This window comes from Ornithorhynchus anatinus, chromosome 16 (genome assembly GCF_004115215.2).
Source record: "Ornithorhynchus anatinus isolate Pmale09 chromosome 16, mOrnAna1.pri.v4, whole genome shotgun sequence".
Lineage (NCBI taxonomy): Eukaryota > Metazoa > Chordata > Mammalia > Monotremata > Ornithorhynchidae > Ornithorhynchus > Ornithorhynchus anatinus.
Genome location: NC_041743.1, coordinates 22,440,820 through 22,464,779, shown reverse-complemented (window position 1 = coordinate 22,464,779; position 23,960 = coordinate 22,440,820). Strand labels below are relative to the sequence as shown.

Sequence of the window (23,960 nt, the reverse complement as noted above, 5' to 3'; positions counted from 1 at the left end):
TCGGTAACAGAGAGAGAGAGAGAGTCCCTGCCCTCTGAGGGGCTTCCAGTCTAATCGGGGGAGATGACTTGTGTTGCTGTCGGTTCCGGCCTGTCAGCTCGGTGCGGGCAGGGACGGTGGGTCTCTGGTGCCGACGTGCGCTTTCCCAAGCGCTTAGGACAGGGCTCAGCACCGAGTAAGCGCTCCCTAAATTCGAATGAATGAATGAACCCACAACCTCCGAGGAGGCTGCTTCTCGGTCCTCCAGCTCCCGGCGGGGACGACCGTTACCGGTCCCCCCAGCCCTCGGAGAGCGCTTAGCACGGTGCTCCGCACACGGTCGGCGCTCAGCAAAGGCGACTGGCTGAATGAATGACTGAATGACTGAATGACGGGGAGGCGGGGGGGGGGGGGGGTGCGGCCGAGGGACCAGCCGGCCCCGCCTCTCCTCACCGTTGGAGCGACTGCCCGCTTCGTTCTTGCAGTAGCCGCAGCGGTAGAAGTCCTCCCCCTCGAAGTACTCCACGATAGTGGGCGAGGCCCCGGCGGCCGCCTCCGCCGCCGCCGCCGCCGCCGCCGCCATCTTCCCAGCCCGGGCCCGGTGGGCTCGGCCCTCCGCCACCCCACAATGCACCGCCCCCCCCCCCCCCCCGCCGAGCGGGGCTACGGATGGCGCCGAGGGCCCCGCCCGCCCCAAATGCGACCGGAAAAGCCGCCCAGGCGACCCCGGGGGTCTGCGCCTGCGCGGAGCCCGCCCGGCTCGCCCCCGCTCGTCCCCGCTCGTCCCCTGGGGCCCTCACCGCAGGACTGCTTGCCCTCGGGGGCGCCGCAGTAGCCGCAGGGGCAGCCCGGCCTCAGGCCCCGGAACTCCAGCACCGTGGCCATGAGGCCCCTCCGCCTCCGCCGGGCCCCCGGGGGCCGTAGCGCCTCCCCCTGCGCCCGCCCGCCCGCCCGCCCGCCGAGGAGGCGGAGCAGCAGCAGCAGCAGGGCGCCGTTTCCTCAGGAAACGGCACATTGTAGCTCTTTTCTTTTTTCTACCGGTCATTCATTCATTCGGACGTATCTACTGGGCGCCTACTGGCTGTAGAGCCCCGTACTGAGCGCTCGGAAATTACAGTTCGGCGATTAAGAGAAGCACCGTGGCTTAGTGGAAAGGGAATGTGAAAAGCACATCTCCTCTTTCACCTTCCCAGATGAAGCCCTCATAAATGTGAAAATCACATCTCCTCTATCACCTTCCCAGATTAAACCCTCATAAATGTGAAAATCGCATCTCCTCTTTCACTTTCCCAGATTAAGCCCTTATAAACGTGAAAATCACATCTCCTCTATCACCTTCCCAGATTAAGCCCTCATAAACGTGATAATCACATCTCTTTCACCTTCCCAGATTAAGCCCTCATAAATGTGAAAATCACATCTCCTTTTTCGCCTTCCCTGATTAAGCCCTCAGCTTCCCTACCCTTATCTTGTCTGCGCTTAAGGCTGCTTTCACCTTCCCAGATGAAGCCCTCATAAATGTGAAAATCACATCTCGTTTTTCACCTTCCCAGTTTAAACCCTCATAAACGTGAAAATCACATCTCCTCTATCACCTTCCCAGATTGAACCCTCATAAATGTGAAAATCGCATCTCCTCTTCCACCTTCCCAGATTAAGCCCTTATAAACATGAAAATCACATCTCCTCTATCACCTTCCCAGATTAAGCCCTCATAAACGTGATAATCACATCTCTTTCACCTTCCCAGATTAAGCCCTCATAAATGTGAAAATCACATCTCCTTTTTCGCCTTCCCTGATTAAGCCCTCAGCTTCCCTACCCACCTTGTCTGCACTTAAGGCTGCAGACCCCTTAAGCACTTTGATACTCACCTGAAATCCACAATACTTCTGCCCTAGCCTTATTCCCTGTTTCCCCTCTCTTAACTGAAAACTTGAAATTTAAAATCCTGTCCCCTCCTGTAGACTGTAAGATCCTTGTGGGCAGGGCCCATGCCTCCTAACTCTATATCACCGTGCTTTTCCCAAGCACACAGCAGCAGGGAGATGCCCAATAAAGGTCACTGACTGCTCATTCCACCGCTGAATGAAAATAAAAACAAGCAATCATCAAACCCAACACAGTTCAAGAGACTAAAAAGATGAGGTCTGGTTTCTGAACACACAATGTTATCTACCCTATTGAGAGATCACCTCCTCCAAGAGGCCTTCCCAGACTGAGCTACCCCCTTTTCCCTCTGCTCCCCGTCCACCCTCTGCTCCCCCCCTTCCCCTCCCCTCAGCACTGTGCTCATTTGTATATTATTTATTATCCTATTAATTTTATTAATGAGGTGTACATCCCCTTGATTCTATTTATCGTGATAATGTTGTCTTGTTTTTGTTCCGTTCTGTTTGGCTCTGCCGTCTGTCTCCCCTGATTAGACTGTGAACCCGTCATTGGGTAGGGATTGTCTCTATCTGTTGTCGAATTGTACATTCCAAGTGCTTAATACAGTACTCTGCACATAGTAAGCGCTCAATAAATACTATTGAATGAATGAACGAATATCTTTGTACAGTGACCTGCACAGGGCAAGCGCTCAGTAAACAGAAGCAGCAGCGTGGCTTAGTGGAAAGAGCCCGGACTTGGGAGTCAGAAGATGTGGGTTCTAATCCCAACCCCGCCACTTGTCTGCTGTGTGACCTTGAGCAAGCCACTTCACTTCTCTGGGCCTCAGTTACCTCATCTGTAAAATGGGGATGAAGACTGTGAGCCCCACGTGAGACAACCTGATCACCTTGCATCTACCCCGGTGCTTAGAACAGTGCTCTGCACGTAGTACGCGCTTAACACATACCATCATGATTATTTATTAGAGACAATCCCTGCCCACACTGGGCTCACAGTCTAGAAGGGGAAGACAGACATCAAAACAAGCAAACAGGCATCAATAGCATCAGTATAAATACACAGGATCATAGATATATATATCAAAACAAGTAAACAGGCATCAATATAAATAGAATTATAGGTATGTACCTATATACGCAAGTGGGGTGGGGAAGGGAGTACAGCAAAGGGAGCGAGTGGGGGCAATGGATGGGGGAGAGGGGCTTAATCTGGGAAGGCCTCCTGGAGGAGGTGAACCCTCAGTAGGACTTTGAAGTGGGGAAGAGAGTTAATTTGGCAGATGTGAGGAGGGAGGGCATTCTAGGCCAGAGGTAGGAAGCGGGCCAGGCGTTGATGACGGGACAGGTGAGAAGGAGGCCCAGTGAGGAGGTTAGCGGCAGAGGAGCAGAGCGTGCGGGTTGGGCTGGAGAAGGAGGGAAGGGAGGTGAGGTAGGAGGAGCCCAAGGGATGGAGAGCTTTGAAGCCAAGAGCAAGGAGGTTTTGTTTCATGTGAAAGTTGATAGGCAACCACTGGAGATTTTTGAGGAGTGGGGGGTGCCATGCCCAGAGTGTTTCTGTAGAAAGATAATCTGGGCAGCAGAGTGAAGTATAAACTGAAGTGGGGACTCACAGGAGGTTGGGAGATCAGAAAGGATGTTGATGCAGTAATCCAGGCAGGATATGATGAGTGATTGTACTAATAAAGTAGCAGTTCGAATGGAGAGAAAAGGACGGATCTGGGCAATGTTGCGAAGGTGAGACTGGCAGGTTTTGGTGACGGATTTAATGTGTGAGGTGAGTGACAGAGCGGAGTCAAGGATGACACCAAGGTGGCGGGCCTGTGAGATGGGAAGAATGGTAGTGCCGTCCACCGTGATGAGAAAGTCAGGGAGAGGACAAGGTTTGGGAGAGAAGATAGGGCGCTCAGTCTTAGACATGTTGAGTTTTAGGTGGCAGGCAGACATCCAGGTGGAGATGTTCTGAAGGCAAGAGGAGATATGAGCCTGCAGGGAGGGATAAAGAACAGGGGAGGAGATGTAGATTTGGGTATCATCCGCATAGAGATGAGAGTTGAAGCGTGGGAGCGAATGAGTTCACCAAGGGAGTATAGATGGAGAACAGAAGGGGGCCAAGAACTGACCCCTGAGGAACCCCTACAGTTAGGGGATGGGAGGGGGAGGAGCCCACGAAGGAGACTGAGAAGGAATGGCCAGAGAGATAAGAGGAGAACCATAAGAGGACAGAGTCCGTGAAGCCAAGGTTGGATAGCGTGTTGAGGAGAAGGGGATAGTTGACAGTGTCAAAGGCAGCTGAGAGGTCGAGGAGGATTAGGATAGAGAAGGAGCCATTGGATTCGGCAAGAAGGAGGTCACAGGGGACCTTAGGGAGGGCAGTTTCGGAGGAATGGAGGGGACTGAAGCCAGATTGGAGGGGGTCCAGCGAGTGTAGACAACTTCCTCTATGAGTCTGAAAAGGAAGGGTAGGAGGGAGATGGGGCGATACCTGGAGGGCGCAGTGGGCTCAAGAGAGGGTTTTTTCAGGATGGGAGAGATGTGGGTCAGTAGACAAGTGATGGGCTGGGATTTACACACAATTAGAATAGCTCATAAAGGGATAGATATAAAGGTCTGGTACCTCAGCAACATCTTTCTGACTTGCGGGAGCCCGAGATTCTCAAGCAGACCTGCTGCTCTCACACCCTTTCAGGTTGCCTGGCGTAAAGTGCAGCATTTCTGGACCCAAGGCTGAGGCCCAACTTCCTAGATCTTGCTGAGGTTGGACAGTCTTATGTACCATTTGACTGTCCAGCGTACATGTGCAGCTGGGCCTCCAAGGCTTATCACCTGATAAACATCTCTTCCCACCCTGGGCTGATTGACTCTCAACAGGACAGCTCAGTGCTTTTGTGGTCAGCACTCAGGCACCCCACCCCACACGTCTCTGGTTAACCCTATATTTTCTTCCTCAAGAACAATGTTCCTGTGCGAGGCTGACACCTACGCACACTGATGAAGACCAAAAGTAGAGTTTTGAGAGGAAAGCCACCATGCCTGGAAGCAGCGATACTGGACCGTCATCCCCGGGAACAAAAAAAGGAGGAAATCGAGAGCAGGTTAAAGATTTTAAGACAGAACAGCGACGGCTCGTGGGTGTCTTCTTCACTTTATGTGTTACTATTTTAACTGGGGGAGAAGTGATTTCTGTAATTGGAACTTTGAATGGAGCAGACTAACTCAAACATTACCGCTGAAGGAACCACAAAAATATAAACCCAGCTACATCCCTTACTAGATGGCTGGGTCAGGTGGCATTTGGGTGGGTCATGACAATATTTTCAACAATAATGATATCCAAAACTTTGATTTTTCAGTATTTAAACCGTTATAACCTATATAAGCCAAATAAATCCAAGCATTTTAAGCAGTAGGGCATCCTAAGTGTTTTAAAATACATTTATTGCTGAATGAATTATTTGAAAAGTACAATCTGCCCTTTTCCTCTCTGTATTCAATACAATGTAACCAAGCAGAATTTTTAAAATTGATACTAAACAACTGATTTTGAGAGATAGGAGAATAATAATGGTATTTGTTGAGCCCTTACTATGTGCCAAGCATTGTTCTAAGTGCTCGGGTAGATACAAAGTAATCAGGTTGTCTCACATGGGGCTCATGGTCTTCATCCCCATTTTACAAATGAGGTAACAGAGGCACAGAGAAGTGAAGTAACTTGCCCAAAGTCACACATCTGATAAGTAGCGGAGCCGGGATTAGAACCCATGACCTGACTCCCAAACCCAGACTCTTTCCACTAAACCACGTTGCTTCTCTGCTGTAGCATGGCCTAGTGGCAAGAGCACGGGCTTGGGAGTCAGAGGTCGTGGGTTCTAATCCCGCCTCCGCCACTTGTCTGCTCTGTGACCTTGGGCTAGTCACTTAACTTCTCTGTGCCTCAGTTACCTCCTCTGTAAAATGGGGTTTGAGACTGTGAGCCCCACATGGGACAACTTGATCCCCTTGTATCCCCAGTGCTTCAAACAGTGCCTGGCACATAGTAAGTGCTTAAAAAATACCACAATTACTATTATTATTGTTATTATTATTATTATTAAGAGATCAGGTTTGGAGAGAGTTGAGTATACAAAAATTAAGTAAAATTGGGAAATCAGGAGGGTCTTTTCAGAACAAAACTGTGGCTACCTTACATTCTATAAGCTTCTTTTCTAGAAGCAGAGAGGGACCCAGAGAAAAACCTAGGATGGGCCAGGAGTCACTTCCCGCAGTGGAGAGTAGGAGACAATCTGAGGCCATTTTTTAATTCTTTAGTCAATGAAGGTTCTCAGCAGGAGAATACTTCCAATGCTTCCAAAACAGGAAAAAAAAAAGCCAAAATAACAAAAAGATTTAAAAATGCTTTTTAATCAAATACATTTGGCATGACATCCAATGAGCAAGGGCAGGGGAGAGGCAGAGTCAATACACCTCATGTTCAAAAAAAATAAGATGAAATAGTGGAAAAATGCATACAATACAAACGTATTTGACGAAAGGTACTGCAAGGACATTAACGCTGGAGGTTGACATTTTAATAAACTATCAAGAAAAATAAAGATACATTATATAACAATATAACAGCGACAAAGTTTCTAATCTTTAAAATACTATTTTTATCATACTATATATATATTTCTATGAACACTACACATAGGCATATTAGCACATCAAAAATGCCTTCCTATTTGATTTGGAATAGGCACTTCAATTTCCACTTTGGACACCTAGGAAGAAAAAGAAAAATCAGAACACTGGGTAAATTGCAACCACTTATAAAATAATCCCATCACCCAGTGTGCATCCTTTAAACAAAATTCAAATGTAAACAATGGGTATGCTTTTAGTAATGACTGTGATGTTTGTTGAGCGCTTACTATGTGCCAAGCACTCTGCTAAGCACTGAGATGGATACAAGACAACTGGGTAGGCCACAGTTCCTTTCCCACACGAAGCTCAAAGTCTAAAGGCTGGAAGGGTGGGGTGGAGGCGGCAGGCCATGTTGTGGAGCAGGAAGAGAACAGGTACTGACTCCCCATTATACAGATGAGGAAACTGAGGCTCAGAATAGTGATGCCCAAGTTCACACAGCAAGCCCAAATCCTCTGACGCCCAGGCCCTTGCTCTTTCCATTAGGCCTGGCTCAGTGGAAAGAGCACAGGCTTTGGAGTCAGAGATAATGGGTTCGAATCCCAGCTCTGCCACTTGTCAGCTGTGTGACTATGGGCAAGTCACTTTACTTCTCTGTGCCTGAGTTACCTCATCTGTAAAATGGGGATTAAGACTGTGAGCCCCACGTGGGACAACCTGATTCCCTTGTGTCTACCCCAGCGCTTAGAACAGTGCTCTGCACATAGTAAGCGCTTAACAAATACCAACAGTATTATAGAGAAGCAGTGTGGCTCAGTGGAAAGAGCCTGGGCTTGGGAGTCAGAGGTCATGAGTTCGAATCCCAGCTCTGCCACTTGTCAGCTGTGTGACTGTGGGCAAGTCACTTCACTTCTCTGTGCCTCAGTTACCTCACCTGTAAAATGGGGATTAACTGTGAGCCTCATGTGGGACAATGTGATTACGTATCTACCCCAGCGCTTAGAACAGTGCTCGGCACATAGTAAGCACTTAACAAATACCAACATTATTATTATTATTAGGTCTACACTGCTTTCAGTTGATACTTTAACTTACAATATGAAAATAAATTATGAGTATGAACAGTACAGTCAAGTTGAAGTTAACCGTGACCACCTCTGAGTAAGAGAGTTTGATTCTTTGCTTCATTTTAATTTCCCCTATATTCACTTCATACTTACTGGATTAAAGGTGATTTTATCTCTACTGAACTCAATTCACCCACTCCCCTACCCCTTCAATCTCATACCACAAACCCACAGCCCTGGACCAACTCCACAGACTGTCTTCTTCGCTCCTGTGCACAAGCCACATTCATTCAATCATTTATTCAATCGCATTTATTGAGCACTTACTATGTGCAGAGCACTGTACTAAGCGCTTGGAATGGACAATTCGGCAACAGACAATCCCTGCCCAACAACGGGGTCACAGTCTAAACAGGGGAGACAGACAACAAAACAAAGCAGAACAAGTAGTCTGGTGTCAATATCATCAAAATGGATAGATTCATAGATATATATATACATCATTAACAAAACAGAGTAATAAATAATATATACAAATATGCACAAGTGCTGTGGGGAGGGGAAAGGGGAAGAGCAGAGGAAGGGAATAGGGGGAATGGGGAGGGGAGGGGGAGCAGAGGGAAAGGGAGGGCTCAGTCTGGGAAGGCCTCCTGGAGGAGGTGAGCTTTCATTAGGGCTTTGACGAGGGGAAGAAAGTTGGTTTGGCGGATGTGAGGAGGGAGGGAATTCCAGGTCAACGGTAGGACGTGGGCCAGGGGTCAACGGCGGGACAGAGGAGAACGAGGGACTGTGAGGAGGTGAGCGGCAGAGGAGCGGAGTGTGCAGGCCAGGCTGTAGGAGGAGACAAGGGAGGTGAGGTAGGATGGGGCAAGGTGATGGAGAGCTTTGAAGCCAAGAGTGAGGAGTTTTTGCTTCATACAAAGGTTGATAGGCAACCACTGGAGATTTTTGAGGAGCAGGGGATGCCGTGCCCAGAGCGTTTCTGTAGAAAGATGATCCAGAGTGGAGTGAAATATAAACTGAAGTGGGGAAAGACAGGAGGTTGGGAGATCAGAAAGGATCCTGATGCAATAATCCAGTGGGGATATGATGAGTGACTGTACTAATAAAGTAGCAGTTTGGATGGAGAGGAAAGGGCAGATCTTGGCGATGCTGTGAAGGTGAGACTGGCAGCTTTTGGCGACGGATTGGATGGGTGGGGTGAATGAAAGAGCTGAGTCAAGGATGACGCCAAGGTTGCGGGCCTGTGAGACGGGAAGGATGGAAGTGCCGTCCACAGTGACGGGAAAGTCAGGGAGAAGACAGGGTTCAGGAGGGAAGATAAGGAGCTCAATCTTAGACATGCTGAGTTTTAGGTGGCGGGCAGACATCCAGGGGGAGATGTCCTGAAGGTGGGAGGAGATACAAGCCTGGAGGGAAGGGGAGAGAACAGGGGAGGAGACAAAGATTTGGGTGTCATCTGAGTAGAGATGATAGTTGAAGCCTTGCAAATGAGTTCACCAAGGAAGTGAGTATAAATGAAGAACAGAAGGGGGCCAAGAACTGACCCGTGAGGAACTCCTACAGTTAGGAGATGGAACGGGGAGGAGGAGCCTGCAAAGGAGACTGAGAATGAACAGCCAGAGAGATAAAAGGAGAACCAGGAGAGGACAGAGTCCGTGAAGCTAAGGTTGGATAAAGTGTTGAGGAGAAGGGGATGGTCGACGGTGTCAAAGGCAGCTGAGAGGTTGAGGCAGATTAGGATCGAGTAGGAGCCATTGAATTTGGCAAGAAGGAGGTGATGGGTGACCTTTGAGAGGACAGTTTGGTGGAGTGGAGGGGACAGAAGCCAGATTGGAGGGGGTGCAGGAGAGAGTTGGAGTTGAATTCAAGGCGAGTATAGACGAGCAGAGTGCAGCTGGCAGAAATCTAGGTATCAGGCCAACCTGGCCCACCTCCAATTCATTCTTGTGTGCTTGAACTGTGCCCTCTCCTCTGCCCAGCAAAACTATGTCACCCTTATTGACTCCCATACCCACCCTAGCCAGTCGTTTCAGACGTTTAACTTCCTCCTCAAATCCGTCCCTGCGTTTCTCCAATCTCTTGCCCTTAATGACCTGGCCACCACATCTTATTCAGGCCTGATGTCTCTGAAATCTCCTGTTTCTCTCCAGTCCCTCCCTCCTCTCACTTTCTTCAACTCGCCCATCTTTCCCATCAGTACCTCAAGAGGAGATCTCCTGCCTTCCCTCTAAAATCACACCCTCCTCCTGTGCATCTGACCCTATCCCTTATCAAAGCACTTAGCCCCTCCCTATTGGCCATCTTCAACTTTCACTCTTTAATGGATTTTTCTCCACTGCTTTCAAATAGACTCATCTCTCCCCTATCCCAAAAAGCTCTTCCCCTGACCCCATGGCTCCACCAGTCATGCCATTCCCTTCCTACCACTCCCCTCCAAACTCCCTGAATGAGTTGTCTACACCCGCTGTCTCCTCCAATCCTCTCCTTAACTGGCACTAATCTGGCTTCTGCCCCCTACATTCCACAGAAACCACCCTCTCAAAGGTCACAGATCATCTCCTTCTTGCCACAACCAACTCTCAATCAACCCTAATACTCCTTGATCTCTCAGCTGCCTCAACACCTGTGACCACCCCCATCTCCTGGAAATATCTAACCTCAGCTTCGCTGGTTCTTCTCCTATCTCTCTGGTCACTCATTCTCCGTCTCTTTCATGGGTTCCTTCTCTGCCTCCCACTCCCTAACTGTGGAGTTCCTCAAAGTTCACTTCTGGGTCTTCTCCTATTCTCCATCTACATCCACTCCCTTGAAGAACCTATTCGATCCCACAGCTTCAACTACCATCTCTATGTGGATGATTCCCAAATCCACATCTCCAGTCCCGATTTTTCTCCTCTGCAGTCTCACATTTCCTCCTGCCTCTGGGACATCTCTACTTGGATGTCCTGCCAACATCTCAAACCGAACATGTCCAGAACAGAACTCCTTTACTTCCCACCCAAACCCTGTCCTCCTCCTGACTTTCCCAGCACCACCATCCTTTCTGTTTCACACATCCGTAACTTTGGCGTTATCCTCCACTCATCTCTTTCAGCCCACATATTCAATCTATCTCTAAATCTCGCTGGTTCAATCTTCTCAACATTGTTAAAGCTGCCCTTTCCTCTCCATCCAAACTGCTACGTTAATGCAAGCACTTACACTATCCCGCCTTGAATACCCTATCAGCCTTCTTGCTGACTTTCCTACCTCCTATCTCTCCCCACTCCAGTCCATACTTCACTCCACTGCTCGGATCATTTTTCTAAAAAAGTCCACGTTTCCCCACTCCTCAATAACCTTCAGTGGTTCCAAATCCACCTCTGCATCAAACAAAAGCTCCTTAACATTAGGCTTTAAGGCATTCAATCACCTTGGCCTTCCTACTTCACCTCACTACTCTTTTACTACAACCCGGTCCACACACTTATCTCCTCTAATGCTAACCTACTCACTGTACCTCAATCTCGTCTATCTCGCCACCGACCCTGTCCCACGTCCTGCTTCCGGCCTGGAACGGACTCCTTTTTCATATCTGAAAATGACTCTCCCCCTCTTCAAAGCCTTACTGAAGGCACATCTCCAAGGGGCCTTCCCTGACTAACCCTCTTTTCCTTTTCTTCCACTCCCTTCTGCATCGCCCTGACTTGCTCCCTTTGTTCAACCCCCTTCCCGGCCCTACAGCATTTATGTAAATATCCATAATTTATTAATGTATATTAATGTCTGTCCTTACGGTAAGCCCACAACCAGCTGCCTTGTTAGTGACTCTTTGTGATCCCGTGAACAACAACAAGAAAGAGGCCAGCAAAGGCACTGATGGAGAGCAGGTGATTGCGGGCCTATGGGAGCGGAGCATGGAGGGAATCGTGGCCTTCTCGCCCTGTTCTACCTGGTAATGAGCCAGAACTAATCAACGACTGCCACGTAGATAACCAACTGCGATGCCTAAGGCAGATAAAAGGTGCTTGTTTTGAATTGTGACAGGCCCACAAAGGGCACACAGACAGAAGCGCACATGGAAGAAGAGCAGCACAGCAGGTACACACAGAGGCAGGCTGAAGCAGCAGAGAAACACGCAATGGAGGCAGTGGGAGAGCAGCACTCGAAAGCAGCAGAAGGCAACAGAAAGAAGAAGCAATGGCAGAACGGGCTCCTTTGCCCACAGACTGGTCTTGGACCCTTGGTGGAGTGGAGTGAGTGTGCATGTGTGTCACTTCCTTGCACGCTGGTAAAACTGAGTAAAAAACTTTCCGTAGTAACGTTGGTGATCAGAGGCATGGTTTGATTTCTACTATGTGTCACCAAGGCTCCCCTGGTTGGTATGAACCGGGGGCTCGTGACACCCCTCTAAACTGTAAGCTCGTTGTGGGCAGGGAAGATGTCTGTTTATTGTTGTACTGTTCTCTCCCAAGTAATTAGGTCAGTGCCCTGCACACAGGAAGCATTCAATAAATACAATTGACTAAAAGTCATCTTCTCCAAGAGTCCTTCCTTGACTAAGCCCTCGTTTCCTCTTCTGCTCCCTTCTGTCACTCCAGCACTTAGATTTGCTCCCCTTAGTCACCCCTCAGCCCCACAGCACTTAGATACACAACTGTAATTTATTTTAATGCCCGTGTCCCCCTCTACCTTGCTGTGGGCAGGGAACCTAAACACCATCTCTGTTACACTTTACTCTCCCAAGCGCTTAGCCCAGTGCTCTATACACAGTAAGTGCTTAATAAATAAGATTGATTGATTGGGTTAAAGTGGGGGTGGGGGTTGTGGGCTCCCACTTGGTTTTTCACAATTCCCCTGCCTACCTATAGACTGGAAAGAATTAGCAGCAAAAGATATGCTTTTCCCTTCAATAGGAGTAAAGGCTATGGGTATGAATAATCCCCAGTTTAAAAGGGGATGAATTTTCTCTATAAATTGATTCTCTATAAATTGATATTTATTAGGCACTTTCTGCACTCCAAGCTCCATGGTAAGTACTGGGGTAGATAAAAGATAGCCAGGTCAGATCAATTCCCTGTCCCCTCAGGGCTCACAATTTTAGAAATAAAGGAGAGCACAGATATCTTATCCCCATTTTAAAGATGAGAAAACTGATGCACAGAGTAGAGTGACTTGCCCAAGGTCAAGCTACAGTCAGCCAGGGGCAGATAACCTGTTCCCAAAATCAGACAACTCTACCCGAGGCCTCTGGGTTTATTTAGAGACTTTAGGTCTGATGTTGCCTGAGGAGCCAGATATTTGGCAATTACCACCAGTGGTCTGAGCCAGTTCTAATGACCACGGGCACAAAATTTTTCAAGCAAAATTCTCAGCATTTTACAAATTAGTCAAATGATTTTAATTGTACTTACACACTGAGTACTAAGTTTCTTCCATTGCACCCTGTGGTTTATGAGACGGAGGGGATATCATAGCCTGCGTGATTTCAAAAGTCTCCACAATGTCCTTGGAGAAAAACAAAAATAAGAAAACAGTTTGCATTATTCAGATATAAAACAACCCAGGACAAAGTACGAAAAAGAAGTCCAATCAGTTCAGTGCTTTACCTTCCAATCTTCATAGCTCAGAGAGATAACTCCCTGGTTCCGTACCAGGGCTTCCTGGTCACTTCTGTTTTCCTTAGCTTCCCCTGATGGCTCTGTTTGGACCCACATTTTCAGAAGACAGCAGTTAAAACTCCCAAATTTCCAATCTCCAAAGACTGAATTTACCAAAGATTCCAACTTTAAAAGAGTCCAACTACTAAACCTCTTTAAAATTATGTCCTTATACAGTTTTTTTTCAAATGGTATTGCCTTCTTTTTCATAGCTGGTAAACACAGATTAACTGGCCTTTTATGTATTGGGGGATTTATGACATTCATTCTACATTTTCTGAACAGGAATATAGCTTTAGCTCAGCAACCCTACCCGGAGTTCTGAAAAAATATACTGAGTAACTCCTAGATGCTGTGGCTTCAGTCACCTTTGCATGTGCGTCTCTCCTCCTCCCCACACCTCGGGCATAAATTGCCCTTGGTCTTTCACTTTCTTCCAGTTACGAGAGAATCAAGTTCAATCCACATAGTAAAGATCTGGAGGGTGTCAATTTTCAAACAGCAATTTTATCTGTGTATTATCTGACCCCAAATCTATGTCAGCTATTTAAATGTCTAACAATATAACTATTTAAATGTCCCATGTAGCCCATATGCCCTTATAGCTATTTAAATGACTAACAATGAAAATTTCTAGGAAATATTTATTTGATATTAAACTGAATGCCCAAAAAATAAAAAACTCAAAACATTCAACTCTAAGCACTGCCCCAGAGTACAAAACTTCAAAAATAAATCTGAGCTATACATTAGCTTGACATTTTAGTGAAAACACATATTTGGTCATCATTAAAACAGTTAAGTCTAGGTTTGATCACATACTATGTTCTTAAGAATTTACATGTGATTTCAGTATATGTGCTTACAAACCACTGGCCTTCACATATTTTCTTGTTTTTGTCTATTTTGGGGATGGGAGGGTACAGCCTAATAGTGTAAAAAAAGTACTAGCTATGCAATTAAAATAGTTATAATTAAGTTCAATTATTTAGTTAATTAGTCTTTAGTTAACAATGCGAGTTCTCCAGAAACAAAGTGTTTGGATTTTTTTTTTTTTTTTTTTACCTATTATTGGCAGTCTGTCTTGATCAAGCTTGATTCTTGCAAAACCATCCTAGAACCCAACATTACAGAACAATTATGAAATAAATTTAGAGTCAGTTTAATTTTCAAAGTGAACTACGTAGAAGGGCACAGGGCTGCAGGTGGTGGCTGCTTTTTGGTCCTGACATCTGCCTCCCCATTCTGCAATTCATCTCCTCGCACTAGATTTTCAACTTCTGGTGGGCAGGGACCGTGTCTACCAACTGTACTCTAGCGCACTCTCCCAAGAGCTTAGTACGAGCGCTCTATAAATACCACCGACTGCCTGATGGGCCCGAGGAGCCAGCCATCATTCCTGAGGGGAGATTTCATCAGCAATGTGGTAGAAAACCCAATTCTACAATCAGATTTTGGACATCATTTCTATTGAGGTTAATTTTTCAGTACTGCAAAAAGGTAGCCATTTCCAGAGTGTGTCACCAAGTGAAATGATATCCAGAGAATTCTCCTGCAGTGCCACAGCTGCATCATGTACAAACTGTTATAGATACCAACTGAGTCAATGGGAATCTGTGGGTTAGAAGGTAGCTGGCTCAAAAATACATCATGTCTGACATATTGGGATACAAATGGCTAAACCTGCAGCCATATCCATCACCACTGAATGCTTCAGACCTTTGCCATTCATCCATTCAATCGTATTTACTGAGTGCTTACTGTGTGCAGAGCACTGTACTAAGGGCTTGGAAAGTACAATTCAGCAAGACAGAGAGACAATCCCTGCCCTAACGGCTCAAGGTCTAGAAAGGGGGAGGCAAGCATCAGAACAAGTAAACAGGCATCAATAGCATCAAAATAGATGAATAGAATTCCAGATATATACACTTCATTAATATAAATAAATGGACTTATAAATATGTACATATATACCCATGTGCTGGGAGTGGAGAGGTGAGATAGAGCAAAGGGAGCGAGTCGGGGCAATGGGGAAGGATGGAGGAGCAGAGGAGATGGGAGGCTTAGTCAGACTCATTAGCGCTCATTAGTACTTTTTTTGTATTTCATATTTTGTATTGTATTGTACAGTATTTAGTACTGTAAAGTACTCCCACCCCATAAGCACTTAGGTACTTCGGCTCCCTCCCCACTCCTACAGATTTTATGTACATATCCTTTTATATAGTTGTTTTCTCTTACTGGTAATTTATTTTAATATCTGCCTCCCCCATTAGACTGTAAGCTCCTGGAGAGCAAGGGTTGTGTCTACCAACTGTATTTTGTCCTCTCTCAAGCGCTTAGTACAGTACTCTGCACAAAGTAAAATAATAATAATAATGGTATACGTTAAGCGCTTACTATGTGCCAGGCACTGTACTAAGCTCTGGAGTGGATACAAGTAAATTGGGAATGGACACAGTCTCTGTCCTATGTGGGGCTCACAGTTTCAATCCCCATTTTACAGATGATGGAACTGAGGCCCAGAGAAGTGAAGTGATGTGCCCAAGGTCACACAGAGACAGCACAGAGCGGAGCCAGGATTAGAACCCATGACCTTCTTACTCCCAGGCCTGTGCTCTATCCACTACACCACGCTGCACTCAACAAACACCACTGATTGCAAAAATACAAAGAAACACAATGTATTGTACAGAAAAGTACAGTAAAGCTGGGGCAGAGTTTGGGAAGGGTATAAATATCAGGCTTTGACTAATATCCTACACTCAAACTCACCGACAACTTTTTCTCCCTCTGCCATATCTACTGCCAACTTGGGGACCATATAATATCGGAAGAGACTCAAGCTGTGGGAAGAACACTGACTTCTTCAATCGTGTTATATTCAAATCATGTATATGTTAAAAATAGAACTAGATATATTATGAACTGGCAGGGTAATATACCCTAACGATCGAATGTGTGTGTGTGTTTTGGCCTAAACCCAAATGAAGCCAGGATCGGAAATTTTAGGGTTAGGAGTCTATTTCTTTTATGTTGTTGAGCCTTTAACAAGTACTGTTCTAAACACAAGTTAATCATTTTGGACACAATACCTGTCCCATGTGGGGTTTAGTCTAAGTAGGAGGGAAAATATATATTTCCATATACTATTACTGATTTTTCCTTAGTTTTATCAGCACCAGCTGTGTATGGAAGCAACTAAATGGAAATATTATAGTGCTGGCTTTATACGTTAGCTTAGCAGAATCAGTTTTCGAGATGGTTCAGCCTTACCCGTATGATGAAGGAAACATGGAAGATGTTTTCCACTGTGCGAGCAAAAGAGTCTGGATCGATTACAAAGTCAAAGAAGGATATAGGGGTATTGGCTAGAGAAGAGAAAGCAAAAAGAAGGGTCTGACATTTAATACCATTCTGTTCAAAAGGAAAACACTGTAATTACCTAGAAAGATGTGAAGTCCTTAATTATAAAGGCTGGGAGTCAGGACAAAAGCAAATATTAAAAATAGCAATGCTTTTTAATGCTGAAGTACTGGTACGCTACTTTTTAAGGGTTATTTTAAATGAAAAAGAAATACCATCTTTACTCTTATAATCACCTCCACCGCATAACTATCCCACCCCAATTCTGGAGGTAAAAAAGGAAAGATTATTTTTTTGTTCAACATAATCATTTAACTGTGATTCATTCATTCAGTGTATTTATTGAGCATTTACTGTGTGCAGAGCACTGTACTAAACACTCGGAAAGTACAGTTGTTTCTAAATTGTTACTGAACAATTGAAAAGTACAATTCCTCCTGGGAGAAGAAGAGGAGGAGAACAGACGAGGCAAGGGCAGACAGGCGCGGGAGGATCAGAACTCTGACAACACAGCAGGGCTGGGGGAATATCTATTACATGCAGCACTTTGTTGGGTAGGGATTGTCTCTGTCTGTTGATGAATTGTACATTCCAAGCGTTTAGTAGAGTGCTCTGCACGTAGTAAACACTCAATAACTACGATTGAATGAATGAATGGAAGCAATCTCCTGTGCCCTCTTACCTTTCTCTTCTTCTTTCCCACCCTTCTCTTCCTCTTCCCCATACTGTTAGACCTAAGTCCCCCCCAAATATCCCATCCCTTGTTTTGGGGTCACCAAAATTTTACAAAAAATGTAGAGTAATTCTGTGTCTATGGTATTTCCAAAGCAAATGCCGCTTTTAAAAATCAAATATAAAATTCTACATCTTTGTCTAACTCAATAACAATAAGGTTGTCAATTACCTCCCCTGATTCAGCTCCCAGCACCTTTGAGACATAGAATTCCATCATCCAACTCTAGCACTTAATAATAATAATAATGATGGCATTCGTCAAGCGCTTACTATGTGCAAGCATTGTTCTAAGAACTGGGGAGGTAGAAGGTAATCAGGTTGTCCCATGTGGGGCTCACAGTCTTAATCCCCGCTTTACAGAGGAGGCACAGAGAAGTGAATTGACTTGTTCAAGGTCACACAGCTGATAAGTGGCAGAGGAGGGATCTCTGACTCCCAAGCCTGGGCTCTTTCCACTGAGCCACACTGTTTCACTTTTGAATTTACACTCATCCCCGACCTTTCCTATATATTGGAAACTCTATTATTTATCTTAATTATGCTTATTTTTGTCTCCCCTACTTCAGAATGCATGCTCCTTGTGGGCAGGGAACACGTTGCTTCTTCATTCTGTATTTCCCAAGTGCCTAGTACAGGGCCCCGCACCTAAGTGGGTAGTCAACAAATATTACTACAATTACTTTCTAAACACAATCATTATGCACTTCTGTTTTATTACAAATTAGAGTCTGACTTACGATCGTCTTCAAAATAGGTCTGCAGCAATCCTAAAATTCGTTCAACTTCTTTTTCCGTAGCTTCTTGATGGGACTCTTCCATTTTTTCCTTCTGAAAAAAAAAAAGTCAAATTCAAAAAGGTATGTTACACTGTAACTATAGTTAAATAGTTAAATAGGCATTTTTAATTGCTGCTAAAGGTCCCCATTCCTGAAGAAAAGATTTCCCATTTCCACTTCCAATGCGTAAAATGCCCAGGTAACAAAAATGTCAAAACAAAATGCAATTAAATCTCAAAACTTTTTAATGTAATTCAATATAAAACTGCAGGACCATGGCACTGAACTCAAACTACACTTTCTCACATTTTTAAATTAACACACTATCGATCAGAAATTTAAAGATGGCTTGGGGCCCAAGAACATCCCCTTCTCTTCGAACCCCGTTGGAGAAAAAGACCCCTTCGAAAGCATATCCAGGACCAATGCGTCCTCATCACAGCCCTCTCCCTTCCAGGCTTTTCAACGTGCATGCCAACTCCGTATCACACTTCAGGTCTGTCATCTACCCGCGTCCATGGTCGTCCTATTGTTGGATGCCCATCTCCTGTTCAACCTGCCTTTCCCCACAGCTGCCCACTTTAGGAAGGAGGGTAGAAGAGCTAGACTTCAGGGCTGCCAATAGCCCCGTACTCACCCCCCACTTTTTCTTCTCCCCTGCAGCACAAACACATCAATCGATGGTACTTATTGAGCATTTACTGTATTAGGCGCTTCGCGGGGAGATAACACAGTAGAGCTGGTAGATCCATAGTAAGAACAAAGATTTCCAAAACATCACCCCGGACCCTCTAAGTCTGTCTGGGCACTGTAATAACTCCTTAATGTTCCTCTGCCTCCACAGCAGTAGTTGAAATGGCTGTGAGGAGTAGCGTGGCTCAGTGAAAAGAGCCCGGGCTTGGGAGTCAGAGGTCATGGGTTCTAATCTCGGATCCTCCGCTTGTCGGCTCTGCTTTGGGCAAGTCACTTCACTTCTCTGGGCCTCAGTGACCCCATCTGAAAAATGGGGATGAAGACTGTGAGCTCCATGTGGGACAACTTGATTACCTTGTATCCCACCAGAGCTTAGAACAGTGCTTGAAAAATAGTAAGCACTTAACAAATACCACTATTATTATTATTATTATTGTTGTTGTTATTACTGACTGCTTTCTGAGAGAAATGCACTGAATTTAGCCCTTGGGAAAGTATACAGAAGCACAAGACACAATCCTATGAGTATATATGTATTTATTTATTTCTACTACTGTCCCGCTCTAGATTGTAAGATGTCTACCAACTGTTATAGGGTAATCAATCTTGTACTCTGCCAAATGCTCAGTACATTGCTCGGCACATAGTAAGCGCTCAATAAATATGTCTGATTAATTTAAGGGTGAGGGAGGAGAATTGAGGCAAGGAATTTAAGGACTTAACATTTTTACATCTTTCTACACGGTTTTCCTTCTGAACAGAATGTTATTAATGTCAGACCCCTCTTTTTGCTTTCTGTTCCCTAGCGGATACCCCTATATCCTTCTTCGACTTTGGAATTGATCCAGGTGAGCGACGGGTCTGAGGTGACTGAGCCTAGGAGCAATGGAAAGAGCAAGCTGGGGAATAATGGGCAGAGAATCGCTCTCTCCACTCCTCTGAAGCCAATCTTCTACTTGTTTCTCGCTCTCAATTCTTCTGCCTCATACTCTCATACCATTCCCCCACTTTGCAAGATCCCCCACCACCAAATCTGGCATTCACAGTGCTCCGAAAGTCCTTTCTCCTCCACCAAGATTGATTGCCCAGGGACCTCTGCCGAATTAAACCATCGGCCGACTTCAGAATTTAGAAACTTGTTTATCTCCATCCTTGGCCCTCTCAGATTTATGTTTATTCAATTACTTATTTCGTATTACCTTGGTCACCCCCATCAGAATGTGCCCTTGCCAGGGACAAGGAATATATTACTTTTTTATTTTTTCTTTCCCAAGGGCTCAATAAATACTCCTCCTCCTCCTCCTCTTGTTCCTATTAATCTTACTACTTCTGGTGGACAGTTCTGACATTAAGAGCAGGGAACCACTTGATGTGGAGGAAGTTGGGCAACCAACCGAGGCTCCTGAGGAAAGGCCAGTCACGTGTCTCCAGACACCATTTTGGAAAGAGGATCCAGGGGGAACAGAGGGGAGTTGGGATTGAAGTGGGAAGAGCTGGAGACAAAGAGAAGACCTGTGAGATGGGGGATACAGTAGGCTCACCCTGTAACTGTTAACTCATTATGGGCAGAGAATGTGTCTGTTAATAATAATAATAATAATGTTGGTATTTGTTAAGCGCTTACTATGTGCCGAGCACTGTTCTAAGCGCTGGGGTAGACATAGGGGAATCAGGTTGTCCCACGTGGGGCTCACAGTCTTAATCCCCATTTTACAGATGAGGGAACTGAGGCACAGAGAAGTTAAGTGACTTGCCCACAGTCACACAGCCGACAAGTGGCAGAGCTGGGATTCGAACTCATGAGCCCTGACTCCAAAGCCCGTGCTCTTTCCACTGAGCCACGCTGCTTCTCATGTTATGTTGTGCTATACTCTCCCAAGCACTTAGTACAGTACCCTGCATATAGTAAGTGCTCAATAGAGAAGCAGCATGGCCTTTTGGCAAGAACATGGGTTTGGGAGTCAGAGGATGTGGGTTCTGATTGCAGCTCCGCCACTTGTCTGCTCATCTGTAAAATGGGGGTGAAGACTGTGAGCCCCATGTGGTACAACCTCATCACTTTGTATCTACCCCCAGTGCTTAGAACAGTGCTTAGCACTTAGTGAATGCTTAACAAATGCCATAATTATCATCATTATGTACCATTAAATAGCACTGACTGAGAGGGGGTGTTTGGACCAGGGTTCTGCTTGCTTCTCCAGCCCACTACTTAATTTAGGGTGATCACCTACCAGACCTCACTCCGCTTCTTCATCCATTTAACTCCTCTAAGAGCTATACTACTTAAGACTAGGTAGTAGCATGGTGTAGTGAAAAGAGCACAGGCCTGGGAGTCAGGGGACCTGGGTTCTAGTCCCAGTTCCGCTTCTTGACTGCTGTGTGACTGTGGGCAAGTCACTTCACTTCTCTGAGCCTCAGTTCCCTCATCGGCAAAATGGGGATTAAGACTGTGAGCCCCATGTGGGACAGGGACTGTGTCCAACTTGATTTCCTTGCATCTACCCCAGCACTTAGAACAGTGCTCGGCACGTAGTAAGTGCTTAACAAATACAAATTATTAATAATGATAATAATAATAGTCCCTACTTTACAGATGAGGTAACTAAGGCACAGAGAAGTTAAGGGACTTGCCCAGGGTCACACAGCAGACAAGTGGCTGAGCCAGGATTAGAACTCAAATCCTCTGGCTCCCAGGCCCATATTCTTTCCACTAAGCCACACTCCTCAGTATGGTAATATGGTGTCAGTATCATCTTACTACTTTAGGACGGAGCGGTCGATGCTGTCAATGACTAATTGATATCCATTAGCATCAAAGGAAAACCATTCAATATAATACTTCAACATCAACAGATGCAGCGAAAGAAGTAATACATAGGTTTTACGATGAAATGCAGAGATTGATAAAAACTGCAAGCAAGATGTGTTGATTATCACTGGCGACTGGAATGCAAAAGTTGGTAATGGAATGGAAATGACGGTTGTTGGAAAATATGGCCTTAGAAATGGGTATCAAGCCAGAGGCCGACTTACTGACTTCCGTGAATCAAATGACCTTTTTATTGCCTTATTTAACCAACCTAAAAGATGACTGTACTCATGGACTTCACCAGATGGACTATATAGAAATCAAATAGACTGTTTTATTTGTAGAAAGAGATAGAAGAGTTCTATTTTGGCAGCAAAAACATAGCTTGGAGCTGATTGTGGAACAGATGATGGGCTGTTAATGTGCAAACTCACGCTAAAACTTAGAAAGATCAATCATGCCTTACAGCTGCCCAAATATGACCTGACAGATATTTCCCCTGTGTTTAAGGATCATGTTCCATTTGAGGTGCTTAACCTCACCAACAAAGAACCAATGGAGATTAAAAATGTCATCAAGGAAGAGACACAGTATTGCAAAAAGTGAGGAAGCAAAAAGAAGCCAAAATGAATGTCAGCTACAACTCTGAAAGTAGCCAGAAGGAAGCAAAAATCAGAGGACAAAAGAAACTGGTTAAAGAACTGAGCTGAGAATTCCAGCGCTCTGTCAGGAAAGACAAACAGGAATATTATAACAACAAATGTAAAGGAATGGAAGTCAATTACAAATGTGGATGGGCAAGATCACTATTTCAGAAGATTAAGGAAATTAAGGAAACATTTTGTCTTCAGATTGGCTTTTTTAAAAACAAAGACAGACCAATAATAAATGATGTCAGTGGAATGAATCAAATAGAGTTGGAAGGAATATACAGAGGAACTATACCAGGATAGCAATATACAAGAAGTATTTGAAGAAGTTCCTTATGAATTAGAGTCACCCACCATGGAAAGTGAATTTAGATGAGTTTTGCGCTGTCTTGCCAAAAATTAGGCACCTGGCTTTGAAAGGCTCCTACTGAAGTGTTTAAGGCAGCGGGAGAGGAATTGGTTCAAGTCCTTACTAAATTACGTCAACAGGTCTGGCTAACCACTCAATGGCCAACTGATTGGAAGAGATCAGTTTATGTTCTGATACCAAAGAAAGGAGATACAACTAAATGTGACAATTATCGTACAAGTTCCTTGTCTCACATGCCAGCAAAGTACTGCTAAAAATTCTACAGTATCGAATGGAGACCTACATGGAACGTGAATTGCCCGACGTTCAAGCAGGATTCCGGGAAGGATGAAGAATTCATTCATTCATTTATTCAATCACATTTATTGAGCGCTTACTGTGTGCAGAGCACTGAACTAAGTGCTTTGAAAGTACAATTCAGCAACAGATACAGACAATCCCTACCAAACAATGGGCTCGCAGTCTAGAAGGGATGCGAGATATTACTGCTGATGTCCGTTGGATAACTGAAAGGACAAGGTGATATCAAAAGGAAGCCAGCATGTGCTTAATTGATTACAGTAAGGTCTTTGTATGGATCATGAGACGCTTTGGAGCCCATTAAGGAAAACGGGCATGCCGGACCATTTATACGGCATGCCGGACCATTTATACGGCATGCCAGACCATTTATACGGCATGCCAGACCATTTATACGGCATTAATACGGAACCTATACGCTGGACAGGAGGCTACAATAAGAACAGAATATGGAGATACTGATTGGTTTTCCATTAGTAAGGGTGTAAGACAAGGAAGTATCTTAATGCCTTATCTGTTCATTCATTTTGCCAAATACCTAAAGAGAGAAGCCAGATTTGGATGAAGACGAACGGGGAGTAAAGATTGGAGGAAGGAATATAAGCAACTTTCGTTATGCTGACAATACCACCCTACTAGCAGAAAGTGAGGAAGATTTGAAGGGCTTATTATTAAAAGTTAAGGAACTCAGCAAAAAGATGGGCCTGCATTTGAATGCCAAGAAAACAAAGATCGTGACAACTGTAAGCTTTAACACATTTATAGCGGATGGAGAGAAGATTGAAATAGCTGACAATTTTTCTCTCCTGGGATCAATAATAAAGGAAAGGAAAGTCTAGAAATACACCAAAGATGAACATTTGGAAGATTTGTTATGAAGAGCCTGGAAAAAAGAAAATCATGAAATCTGCTGATGTAGCATTTGCCCCAAAAATACAACTTGTCAGTTCTATGGTGTTACCAGTGACTAAGCTGGACGGTGAAAAAACAGGCTAGAAAGATTATCGATTCTTTTGAAACGTGGTGGCGGAAAAGGCTTTGGTGACTACCATGGACTG

The 23,960-nt window shown here is 45.1% G+C and overlaps 2 protein-coding genes across 12 annotated transcripts in view; both read right to left on the bottom strand.

The window, feature by feature from the left end:
* The window catches only part of ATE1 (arginyltransferase 1), a 225,862-nt gene extending 224,974 nt beyond the window's left edge, over positions 1-888 (bottom strand). For 8 of the 11 annotated variants that reach the window (XM_029080584.2, XM_029080586.2, XM_029080587.2 and 5 more), the window contains exon 1: positions 433-573. In XM_029080584.2, coding sequence (XP_028936417.1) covers positions 433-562 — 130 coding nt within the window. In that variant the 5' untranslated portion in view covers positions 563-573. Of the gene's footprint in view, positions 1-432; positions 574-779 lie in introns of those variants that run through there. The other 3 variants (XM_029080585.2, XM_029080593.2, XM_029080594.2) reach the window with 1 other exon arrangement.
* Positions 889-6,252: 5,364 nt separating this feature from the next.
* Positions 6,253-23,960, bottom strand: part of NSMCE4A (NSE4 homolog A, SMC5-SMC6 complex component) — a 28,725-nt gene continuing 11,017 nt past the window's right edge. Inside the window, exons 6-11 of the mRNA XM_029081017.1 lie at positions 18,042-18,132; positions 16,480-16,574; positions 14,269-14,317; positions 13,153-13,244; positions 12,958-13,051; positions 6,253-6,631 (exon numbers count right to left, since the gene is read on the bottom strand). Of these exons, the coding sequence (XP_028936850.1) occupies positions 12,968-13,051; positions 13,153-13,244; positions 14,269-14,317; positions 16,480-16,574; positions 18,042-18,132 (411 nt within the window). The 3' untranslated portion in view covers positions 6,253-6,631; positions 12,958-12,967. The remainder of the gene's footprint in view (positions 6,632-12,957; positions 13,052-13,152; positions 13,245-14,268; positions 14,318-16,479; positions 16,575-18,041; positions 18,133-23,960) is intronic.